At 42.0% G+C, this 13,278-nt stretch overlaps 1 protein-coding gene across 1 annotated transcript in view; it reads right to left on the reverse strand.

The window, feature by feature from the left end:
- Window positions 1–2,427: 2,427 nt before the first annotated feature.
- Window positions 2,428–13,278, reverse strand: part of adamtsl3 (ADAMTS-like 3) — a 156,895-nt gene continuing 146,044 nt past the window's right edge. The window contains exons 27-30 of the mRNA XM_052507791.1: window positions 6,802–7,006; window positions 6,185–6,288; window positions 3,240–3,454; window positions 2,428–2,756 (exon numbers count right to left, since the gene is read on the reverse strand). Of these exons, the coding sequence (XP_052363751.1) occupies window positions 2,638–2,756; window positions 3,240–3,454; window positions 6,185–6,288; window positions 6,802–7,006 (643 nt within the window). The 3' untranslated portion in view covers window positions 2,428–2,637. The remainder of the gene's footprint in view (window positions 2,757–3,239; window positions 3,455–6,184; window positions 6,289–6,801; window positions 7,007–13,278) is intronic.

Raw genomic sequence — 13,278 nt, forward strand, 5'->3', positions numbered from 1 at the left:
TACATAGAGCACTACTTTTGACCAGTACTGCAGTATGTAGGGCAGTGGTGGTGGGCGGGGCCCGGAACATCATTATAGAAATTTGTACAATGCAAATGGACCACAAGCAAGCAGAAAAATAGATTGAATTGGAAAATAACAATAAGTTCATACCTTGATTACATTGAGACACAATCACATATGTCTCTCTTGTTATTAGTGGGAATAGATTTTGGCCCGCCGTCCACCTGTTTCCGACCCCTGATGTAGGGAATATGATTGGGTGCCATTGGGAACACAACCCATACCTCTCTCGGTCACTGCAGGGCCTATTTATTCCAAACAGTGATCATTTCTGTGGACAATTAGTATCTCACATAATACATACTACTGTAGCACTGTACTCTGATGAATATGTTTCAAATGTATGTACACATTGAATGTTAACTGTTATGGCAAATATGCAAAATCCAATAAATCATGTTGAAACCGCTTTCCCTCCTACTGTCTGTCTAGTAGGTTCTAATGCAAATGATTTGGTTCAGATGGTTGTTTTCTTATGTCAATGACGTTCCACTACAATCTGACATCCCTTTGCACATGTCAATGGTCTTATAGGAGTCTGCATCACACATCCAGACCAGTTCCTATTGTATACTGTATGTACATGTACAGTCAGTGGTGTAAAGTACTTAAGTAAAAATACTTTGAAGTGCTACTTAAGTCGTTTTTTTCTGTGTATCGGTACTTTACATGAACTTCACAACATTCCTAAAGAAAATAATGTACTTTTTACTCCATACCATTTCCTTGACATCTAAAAGTACTTGTTACATTTTGAATGCTTAGCGGGACAGGAAAATGTTACAATACACGCACTTATCAAGAAAACATCCCTGGTCATCCCTACTGTCTCTGATTTGGCAGACTCACTAAACACAAATGCGTAGTTTGTAAATAATGTCTGAGTGTGTTTTTAAATAAAAAAATAAGAAAATGGTGTCGTCTGGTTTGCTTAATATAAGGAACTTGAAATGATTTATACTTTTGATACCTAAGTATATTTAAAACCAAATACTTTTATACTTTTACTCAAGTAGTATTTTACTGGATGACTTTCCCTTTTACTTGAGTCACTTTCTATTAAGGTATCTTTACTTTTATTCAAGTATGACAATTCGGTACTTTCCCCACCACTGTGTACAGTATATTCATACATTCATACATGCACTTGTTATAAATTAAAAAATAAACACAGGATACCCATAAACCACTGCTTCTATTGGTGTTTTGTTGCTAGAGCATTCTTTCTTTCTGTTCGTCCATTCAGTGCACATTACCGTGGAAAACATGTGTCATTGGGAAAATAGCTAGTATTGGTAAAGTGTTACATTTCTAAGGCCATAGGTCCAGATTTGAGGCTTGCATCAAATTACTTTGGTTGGGCCACCTGAAAAATTCCTCCACTCCATATCTGTGCACGCTTGTCTTCACCAAAGGGTCTCCGGCAAAAATCCCCTGTGTATCTTTCTTAGTCTAATCAAGCCATTGGGGCATCATTAATGGGAGGAATATCCATTTAGGTTGTGCTGAAAAAGTGAGAAAGATTTCCTCAATGTTGTGGTGGTAGTGTCTTTAAAGCAGACTCCAAACAGTCTCAGGCTATGACCAGTCTACTATGTTACATGGTCCCTCCCTCCCTCAATCCAAGCCTCCATCCATCCTTCCTTCGATCTATTCCTCCATCCATCCATCCCTCCCTCAATCTATCCCTCCATCCATCTCTCTCTCCCTCAATCCAAGCCTCCATCCAGCCCTCCCTCTATCTATCCCTCCCCCAGCCCTCCCTCAATCTATCCCTCCCCCTCAATCTATCCCTCCCTCCCTCAATCCATCCCTCCCTACATCCCTCCCTCCCTCAAGCTAATCCTCCATCCATCCCTCTCTCAATCTGTCCCTCTATCCATCCATCCCTCCCTTGATCTATCCTTCCATACATACATCCCTCCCTCCCTCAATCCAAGCCTTCATCCCTCCCTCAATCTATCCCTCCCTCAACCCATCCCTCCATCCATCCATCCCTGCCTCAATCTATCCCTCCATACATCTATCCCTCCATCCATCCATCCCTCCATCCATCCACCCCCTTCATCTATCCTCCATCCATCCATCCATCCATCCATCCATCCATCCATCCATCCATCCATCCATCCCTCCATCCATCCATCCATCCATCCATCCATCCATCCATCCATCCATCCATCCATCCCTCCCTTCCCCAATCTATCCCTCCATCCATCCCTCCCTTCTCCAATCTATCCCTCTATCCATCCATCCCTCCCTCCCTCAATCCATCCATCCATCCATCCATCCATCCATCCATCCATCCTTCCGTCCACCCATCTCTCCCTCCCTGCCTCAATCCATCCCTCCTTCAATCTATCCCTCCTTCAATCTATCCCTCCATCCATCCATCCATCCATCCATCCTTGGCTTCCAAGAGTTATGTTGTCCACACTGTGTCTCAACGCTCAGGGGTTTCCTCTAGGTACAGATCTAGGATCAGCTTCCCCTCCCCATTCCCAGCCTTAACCACTAGTGGAGGAAATGCAAAACTAACCCAAGACCAGCATCTAGGGGCAACTTCCTCCTAGAACACTAGGTGGAGCCATCCTCCTGTAAACAGGACTCACAACACCTCTGCTTGTACATGTCGATGGAGCAAAGCTTTAACCTCTTCACCACGGCACAGTAGTGGGTGGTGTCTTTACATTCACCTACACAGAGAAACAGAGACAGAGGGATAAAATAACATCCATTCTCCCCACAGAAGAACATGGTTATGTCCCAAATGGCACCCTTTTTCCTTTATAGTGCACTACTTTGACCAGGGCTCTTATAGGACTCTGGTAAACAGTAGTACTATATAGGGAATAGAATGCCACTTGGAACGCATGCCACATTTCCATTAAAAAGTAGCAGAAAGCTAAGGAGTATGGCTTAACGTCAAATTCGGGCTAAAATTCAACATCAGTGTAAATGTCCATATAGATTTGGGTCTGGACTGTTAAAAAGCCGTTTAACAGTTTAAAAAGAGGGTTTGTGTGATTTTACTTGTGCAAAGTCACCGTTTTTGTAAAAGGTGTTTTTTTAGTCAAACTTATGCCAAGCCACTCCAATGACATATTCCCCAGCTTCAGAAGCCAGAGAAAAGGCAGTGAGGGTAATATGGTAACATGGTAAAAACACTACACACTCACTTCCACAGGTGGTGGCGTTACAGTGCTGCCAGGTGGCTGGGCGTCTGTGCCAGGTGCAGTGTTGGTCTGCCAGGGTTCTGCCACTCCTGAGGTGGGCACAGTCCACCCTGCGAGACTGAAACCCGCTGCCACAGGCTGCCGTGCACGCCCGCCACGGCCCCACGCGCCAGTGCACGTCACACAGCTCCGATGAACAGTTACGCACTGAGACGGGCCTGAGGGAGACAAAGAGACATAGAGGGAAGGATTTGATTTGATTAAGATCCCCTTTAGCCGGAAACAATGGAGACAGAGAGTCTTACAGGAATCTGACACATAACAAAAAATACATTACAGACAAAAGACTTTACAATTTATATACATACATGTGTGTGTGTGTTTGTTCAGTTCCACATACATGTCAGTACATACACACAACCAGTAGGTCACATGTCAGTACATACACACAACCAGCAGGTCACATGTCAGTACATACACACAACCAGTAGGTCACATGTCAGTACATACACACAACCAGCAGGTCACATGTCAGTACATACACACAACCAGTAGGTCACATGTCAGTACATACACACAACCAGTAGGTCACATGTCAGTACATACACACAACCAGTAGGTCACATGTCAGTACATACACACAACCAGTAGGTCACATGTCAGTACATACACACAACCAGTAGGTCACATGTCAGTACATACACACAACCAGTAGGTCACATGTCAGTACATACACACAACCAGTAGGTCACATGTCAGTACATACACACAACCAGTAGGTCACATGTCAGTACATACACACAACCAGTAGGTCACATGTCAGTACATACACACAACCAGTAGGTCACATGTCAGTACATACACACAACCAGTAGGTCACATGTCAGTACATACACACAACCAGTAGGTCACATGTCAGTACATACACACAACCAGTAGGTCACATGTCAGTACATACACACAACCAGTAGGTCACATGTCAGTACATACACACAACCAGCAGGTCACATGAGGGAGAGGTGTTGTGCCCTGAGGTGTTCTTTATTAGTTTTAATAAAACTAGGTTTTCTGTTCACTCGCACTATATAAGATGGAAGGGAGTCCCATGCACTCATGGTTCTGTATAATACTGTATATAAGAGGGAAGGGAGTTCTGTAAACTCATGGTTCTGTATAATAATGTATATAAGATGGAAGGGAGTTCTGTAAACTCATGGTTCTGTATAATACTGTATATAAGATGGAAGGGAGTTCTGTAAACTCATGGTTCTGTATAATACTGTATATAAGATGGAAGGGAGTCCCATGCACTCATGGTTCTGTATAATACTGTATATAAGATGGAAGGGAGTTCTGTAAACTCATGGTTCTGTATAATACATTTACATTTACATTTAAGTCATTTAGCAGACGCTCTTATCCAGAGCGACTTACAAATAATACTGTATATAAGATGGAAGGGAGTTCTGTAAACTCATGGTTCTGTATAATACTGTATATAAGATGGAAGGGAGTTCTGTAAACTCATGGTTCTGTATAATACTGTATATAAGATGGAAGGGAGTTCTGTAAACTCATGGTTCTGTATAATACTGTATATAAGATGGAAGGGAGTTCTGTAAACTCATGGTTCTGTATAATACTGTATATAAGATGGAAGGGAGTTCTGTAAACTCATGGTTCTGTATAATACTGTATATAAGATGGAAGGGAGTTCTGTAAACTCATGGTTCTGTATAATACTGTATATAAGATGTAAGGGAGTTCTGTAAACTCATGGTTCTGTATAATACTGTATATAAGATGGAAGGGAGTTCTGTAAACTCATGGTTCTGTATAATACTGTATATAAGATGGAAGGGAGTTCTGTAAACTCATGGTTCTGTATAATACTGTATATAAGATGGAAGGGAGTTCTGTAAACTCATGGTTCTGTATAATACTGTATATAAGATGGAAGGGAGTTCTGTAAACTCATGGTTCTGTATAATACTGTATATAAGATGGAAGGGAGTTCTGTAAACTCATGGTTCTGTATAATACTGTACGTTTCCTTGAATTCATTGTGGACTTGTGGACTGTGAAAAGACCTCTGGTGGGGTAAGTGTGTGTGTTAGTGCTGTGTGTGTAAGTTGACTATCCAAACTATTAGGAACGTCCAACTAATTCCTGTTTCTTATAAAAACAAGAAGCAATACAGTCAGTTATTCCTCAACTCTTAGCTAAGAGAGACTGTCATGCATATTATTGAAGAGCAAAAAATGCCGCTCTGTTCTGGGCCAGCTGCAGCTTAACTTGGTCCTTCTTTGCAGCACTCGACCACATGACTGGACAATAACCAAGATAAGATCAAACTGGAGCCTGCATGACTTGTTTTGTGGAGTGTGGTGTCAAAAAATCTCTTTATCACAGACAGACCTCTCCCCATCTTTACAACCATTAAATCTATATGTTTTGACCATGACAGTTTACAATCTAAGGTAACACCAAGTATTTTAGTCTCCTCAACTTGTTCAACAACCACGCTATTCATGACCAGATTCAGCTAAATGAGACAGGAGGAAATTAGACTGTGTGTGTGTGTGTGTGTGTGTGTGTGTGTGTGTGTAGGTGTGTGTAGGTGTGTGTAGGTGTGGTGTGTGTGTGTGTGTGTGTGTGTGTGTGTGTGTGTGTGTGTAGGTGTGTGTAGGTGTGTGCGTGTGTGTGTGTGTGTGTGTGTGTGTGTGTGTGTGTGTGTGTGTGTGTGTGTGTGTGTGTGTGTGTCACAGGAGGCTGCTGAGGGGAGAATGGCTCATAATAATGGCCGGAATGGCACAAATGGAATGGAAACCATGGAAACCATGTGTTGGATGTATTTGATACCATTCCACTGATTCCGCTCCATAAATTACCACGAGCCCGTCCTCCCCAATTAAGGTGCCACCAACCTCCTGTGGTTGTGTGTTTACCTTTCTCTGGGGTCACAGTCAGGGTGTGTGGTGCCGTTGACATGTCTACATATCACCGACCTCTTCTGGACTGTGAGGGTGGGACCCAAACATTTCCCCGAGCACTGTGGGCAATTAACATGTTCTCACAATACTAAACAAGGAACGTTTCACAGCCTGACAACTTTATTCAGGACTTCTTTGTAGGAATGCGTTGGTTGGAATAGATGCCAATTGGCCCTAGACAGTGATCTTGGGTCAGTTTAGCATATCCCCCCACTAAAGGTTAAAGTTGGGGAAGGAGAAGCTGATCCTAGGTCTGCATCTAGAGGAAACTTCATCCCAGAACATCAAGTACACAGTATTCAAACGTCATGCATGGATGTCAATGTGGGAAATAGTTGTGTGTGTGTCTGTGTGTCATCTGTGTGTGTGTGTGGTGTCTGTGTTGTGTCTGTGTGTGTATGGTGTCTGTGTGTGTCTGTGGGGTCTGTGTGTGTAGGTGTGGGTGCGTCTGTTCGTGTGCGTCTGTCCATGAGTGTCTGTTTAGGTGTGTGTGTGTGTGTGTCTTTGTGTGTTTGTGCAGATGTGGGGGCAGGTGTGGGTGTCTCTGTGTGTGTTTGTGCCTGCGTCTCTACCTTTCCCCAGGGGCTGGTAACCCAGGCTGGACAGTTGTCGCAGGTACACTCCTGTCTGTCTGCAGGCCGCGTGTTCCTCCCACAGACAGATGGCGCTAGCGTCCTCAACGCTCCCCCCGAGTCCACCTGCCCACAGGACACCTGCCGCTGTCTCCAGCCCCGCCCACAGGAAGTGGAACACTTAGACCACACGGATGCTACCCAGCTGGGAGAGAACAATCAATCAATCAAATAACATTGATTATATAAATCCCTTGTCACAAAGTGCTTTCCAGTTACCTGACCTAAACCTCTACAGAACAAAGCAAAGCAGAAGGAAAAGTCTAAACATATTGGCCGGGAAAAATTCCCTAGAAGGAAGAAACCCAGAGAGGAACCAGGTTCAGGGGGAAGGAAGGAATAAAACTACCCATGTAGTGTTAGATCCTGGCTAGTCTCTTTAATGCAGAGGGCCACATATCCCAATGATCAGGACTCAATGTTCTGCCCAGGGACTTCAGTGGGTAGGGCAGGCTGGGGTATGTTGAGCCAAAGGGGGAAGTTGAGCCAAAGGGGGAAGTTGAGCCGAAGGGGGAAGTTGAGCCAAAGGGGGAAGTTGAGCCAAAGGGGGAAGTTGAGCCAAAGGGGGAAGTTGAGCTACTCTTGTTTCTAGGAAACAATACACTAAATATATCATTTGACCGAACATTTAGGAAGAGGTCATCATTTCATGGAGTCTTATCCTGAAGACTGGCAGGGTGTGGAGACACTTCTCCTGAAGACTGGCAGGGTGTGGAGACACTTATCCTGAAGACTGGCAGGGTGTGGAGACACTTATCCTGAAGACTGGCAGGGTGTGGAGACACTTCTCCTGAAGACTGGCAGGGTGTGGAGACACTTATCCTGAAGACTGGCAGGGTGTGGAGACACTTATCCTGAAGACTGGCAGGGTGTGGAGACACTTATCCTGAAGACTTGCAGGGTGACTGGCAGACACAGGGTGTACACTTATCCTGAAGACTGGCAGGGTGTGGAGACACTTATCCTGAAGACTGGCAGGGTGTGGAGACACTTCTCCTGAAGACTTGCAGGGTGTGGAGACACTTATCCTGAAGACTGGCAGGGTGTGGAGACACTTCTCCTGAAGACTGAGACACTTATCCACTGGGGTGTGGAGACACTTATCCTGAAGACTGGCAGGGTGTGGAGACACTTGCAGGGTGTCCTGAAGACTGGCAGGGTGTGGAGACACTGAAGACTATCCTGAAGACTGGCAGGGTGTGGAGACACTTATCCTGAAGACTGGCAGGGTGTGGAGACACTTATCCTGAAGACTGGCAGGGTGTGGAGACACTTATCCTGAAGACTGGCAGGGTGTGGAGACACTTATCCTGAAGACTGGCAGGGTGTGGAGACACTTCTCCTGAAGACTGGCAGGGTGTGGAGACACTTCTCCTGAAGACTGGCAGGGTGTGGAGACACTTCTCCTGAAGACTGGCAGGGTGTGGAGACACTTCTCCTGAAGACTGGCAGGGTGTGGAGACACTTCTCCTGAAGACTGGCAGGGTGTGGAGACACTTCTCCTGAAGACTGGCAGGGTGTGGAGACACTTCTCCTGAAGACTGGCAGGGTGTGGAGACACTTCTCCTGAAGACTGGCAGGGTGTGGAGACACGTCTCCTGAAGACTGGCAGGGTGTGGAGACACTTATCCTGAAGACTGCCAGGGTTGGATTAGACATTCCAGAAGACACTTTCCAAGATGCATCGCCAGAGAAGATATAAGATGTGACTTTGATGAGAACTTGTGGCCAAATGCAGGAGAGAGGGAGAACTAGAACCCTCACAGTACTGTACAGCATGAGTTTTTTATTTTTTATTTTACCTTTATTTAACTAGTTAAGAACAAATAAGAACAAATTCTTATTTTCAATGACGGCCTAGGAACAGTGGGTTATAAATGCCTGTTCAGCGGCAGAACGACAGATTTGTACGGTGTCAGCTCGGGGATTTGAACTTGCAACCTTTCGGTGATTAGTCCAACGCTCTAACCACTAGGCTACCCTGCCGCCCCTATTAGTGATTATACTATACATGTTGATGAGAACTAGAACCCTCACAGTACTGTACAGTATGAGTGATTATACTATACATGCTGATGAGAACTAGAACCCTCACAGTAATGTACAGTATGAGTGATTATACTATACATGTTGATGAGAACTAGAACCCTCACAGTACTGTGCAGTATGAGTGATTATACTATACATGTTGATGAACTGAGAACTAGAACATTTTGATGAGAACTCACAGTACTGTACAGTATGAGTGATTATACTACACATGTTATGAGAACTAGAACCCTCACAGTACTGTACAGTATGAGAACTGATGAGAACTAGAACCCTCACAGTACTGTACAGTATGAGTGATTATACTATACATTTTGATGAGAACTAGAACCCTCACAGTACTGTACAGTATGAGTGTTATACTATACATGTTGATGAGAACTAGAACCCTCACAGTACTGTACAGTATGAGTGATTATACTATACATGCTGATGAGAACTAGAACCCTCACAGTACTGTACAGTATGAGTGATTATACTATACATTTTGATGAGAACGAGAACCCTCACAGTACTGTACAGTATGAGTGTTATACTATACATGTTGATGAGAACTAGAACCCTCACAGTACTGTACAGTATGAGTGATTATACTACACATGTTGATGAGAACTAGAACCCTCACAGTACTGTACAGTATGAGTGTTATACTATACATGTTGATGAGAACTAGAACCCTCACAGTACTGTACAGTATGAGTGATTATACTAGACATGTTGATGAGAACTAGAACCCTCACAGTACTGTACAGTATGAGTGATTATACTATACATTTTGATGAGAACTAGAACCCTCACAGTACTGTACAGTTATACTATACATCTTATATATATAGGCAGTAGTGATTATACTAGACATGTTGATGAGAACTAGAACCCTCACAGTACTGTACAGTATGAGTGATTATACTATACATTTTGATGAGAACTAGAACCCTCACAGTACTGTACAGTATGAGTGTTATACTATACATGTTGATGAGAACTAGAATCCTCACAGTACTGTACAGTATGAGTGTTATACTATACATGTTGATGAGAACTAGAACCCTCACAGTACTGTACAGTATGAGTATACTATACATGCTGATGAGAACTAGAACCCTCACAGATTATACTATACATGCTGATGAGAACTAGAACCCTCACAGTACTGTGCAGTATGAGTGATTATACTATACATTTTGATGAGAACTAGAACCCTCACAGTACTGTACAGTATGAGTGATTATACTATACATGTTGATGAGAACTAGAACACCTCACAGTACTGTACAGTATGAGTGATTATACTATACATGTTGATGAGAACTAGAACCCTACACAGTACTGTACAGTATGAGTGTTATACTATACATGTTGATGAGAGAACTCACAGAACAGTATGAGTGATTATACCTACATGCTGATGAGAACTAGAACCCTCACAGTATGAGTGATTATACTATACATGCTGATGAGAACTAGAACCCTCACAGTACTGTACAGTATGAGTGATTATACTATACATTTTGATGAGAACTAGAACCCTCACAGTACTGTACAGTATGAGTGATTATTATACTGATGAGAACTAGAATGTTGATGAGAACTGAGAACTAGAACCCTCACAGTACTGTACAGTATGTACAGTGATGAGAACTGAATTATACTACACATGTTGATGAGAACTAGAACCCTCACAGTACTGTACAGTATGAGTGTTATACTATACATGTTGATGAGAACTAGAACCCTCACAGTACTGTACAGTATGAGTGATTATACTAGACATGTTGATGAGAACTAGAACCCTCACAGTACTGTACAGTATGAGTGATTATACTATACATTTTGATGAGAACTAGAACCCTCACAGTACTGTACAGTATGAGTGTTATACTATACATGTTGATGAGAACTAGAATCCTCACAGTACTGTACAGTATGAGTGTTATACTATACATGTTGATGAGAACTAGAACCCTCACAGTACTGTACAGTATGAGTGATTATACTATACATGCTGATGAGAACTAGAACCCTCACAGTACTGTGCAGTATGAGTGATTATACTATACATTTTGATGAGAACTAGAACCCTCACAGTACTGTACAGTATGAGTGATTATACTATACATGTTGATGAGAACTAGAACCCTCACAGTACTGTACAGTATGAGTGATTATACTATACATTTTGATGAGAACTAGAACCCTCACAGTACTGTACAGTATGAGTGTTATACTATACATGTTGATGAGAACTAGAACAGTACCAGTATGAGTGATTATACTATACAGTACTGTACAGTATGAGTGATTATACTATACATGCTGATGAGAACTAGAACCCTCACAGTACTGTACAGTATGAGTGATTATACTATACATTTTGATGAGAACTAGAACCCTCACAGTACTGTACAGTATGAGTGTTATACTATACATGTTGATGAGAACTAGAACCCTCACAGTACTGTACAGTATGAGTGATTATACTACACATGTTGATGAGAACTAGAACCCTCACAGTACTGTACAGTATGAGTGATTATACTATACATGTTGATGAGAACTAGAACCCTCACAGTACTGTACAGTATGAGTGTTATACTAGACATGTTGATGAGAACTAGAACCCTCACAGTACTGTACAGTATGAGTGTTATACTATACATGTTGATGAGAACTAGAACCCTCACAGTACTGTACAGTATGAGTGATTATACTATACATGTTGATGAGAACTAGAACTATACCTAGAACCCACAGTACTGTACAGTATGAGTGTTATACTATACATGTTGATGAGAACTAGAACCCTCACAGTACTGTACAGTATGAGTGATTATACTATACATGCTGATGAGAACTAGAACCCTCACAGTACTGTACAGTATGAGTGATTATACTATACATGCTGATGAGAACTAGAACCCTCACAGTACTGTACAGTATGAGTGATTATACTATACATGTTGATGAGAACTAGAACCCTCACAGTACTGTACAGTATGAGTGATTATACTATACATGTTGATGAGAACTAGAACCCTCACAGTAATGTACAGTATGAGTGATTATACTAGACATGTTGATGAGAACTAGAACCCTCACAGTACTGTACAGTATGAGTGATTATACTATACATGTTGATGAGAACTAGAACCCTCACAGTACTGTACAGTATGAGTGTTATACTATACATGTTGATGAGAACTAGAACCCTCACAGTACTGTACAGTATGAGTGATTATACTAGACATGTTGATGAGAACTAGAACCCTCACAGTACTGTACAGTATGAGTGATTATACTAGACATGTTGATGTTTTTTTGTTGTAATCATTAGGGATTCATTTTTTTTTAACTTTTCTTTTTTCACAACTAAATTACTATATGCAATGGCTATTGAAGCATTTTTGATTCATTCTTGTTCCATATACTTTAGTACAGTCAATAAAGTGAAAATGTGTTATTCTTATTCTATATTGAAATACTGATAAATACTGAAAATTCATTCAAACTTCAAAGAAAAAAGTTCCTAATTTATGTAATGCTCCCTGTTGTTATTTAGGTCAGTGTGTTATGAGTGACAATGTATGCTTTCTGAGTGAGAACTGTTGCCAGTGTTCTGGTCGAAACTAGCTTATTTTGAGACACGTATAAAGTGTTTTGGTGGTTTGAGTGAGTTTTGGAGGTGAGATGAACTGTTTGGCCAAGATGCATGTTGGTAATGCAGACTGTGTGAAGAGTTTTGAAAAAGTGTCTTCAGTATTGACTGATGCTTGTTAGCAATTGAAAAAAACTGTAATATTCTGCAATATATTTAGATATCTTTGGTAGAAAGAATACTATATTTCCCTTGACAGGGTGATGCTGAATGTAAAAAATGTCTCAACTTATCCCACTCTCCCCTATTGACTGCTACAGTACAAGGAAAAACAATGAAACCTCAACACTTGGACCTGAATGTGATTTATGTATATTGGTCTTGGACAGTTGCTGACATAAAGCAGTAGAAGACTAAATAAGGAGCTATAGCCTACATCCCAAATGGACCCCTATTCCCTATAATGTATATTGTACACTACCTTTGACCAGGGCCCATAGGGACACCCATAGCGATCTGTTTAAAAGAAGTGCACTATACAAGGCCATTTAGGACACAACTATATTAGACAAGACTCTTCATGACAGTGGCTCATGAAGCTGAATGACCTATTTCCCTGTAGATTTTTCCTCAGGGGTCAGTGAAACCAACGCATCTGTTTTACCTAGAAAAGCAGATGTATATAGTGTGTGTGTGCTTGCGTGTTGTGTGTGTGTGTGTGTGTGCTTGTGTGTTGTGTGTGTGTGTGTGTGTGCTTGTGTGTTATGTGTGTT

The sequence above is a fragment of the Oncorhynchus keta genome, unplaced genomic scaffold (assembly GCF_023373465.1).
Source record: "Oncorhynchus keta strain PuntledgeMale-10-30-2019 unplaced genomic scaffold, Oket_V2 Un_contig_3157_pilon_pilon, whole genome shotgun sequence".
In the NCBI taxonomy this organism is placed as follows: domain Eukaryota; kingdom Metazoa; phylum Chordata; class Actinopteri; order Salmoniformes; family Salmonidae; genus Oncorhynchus; species Oncorhynchus keta.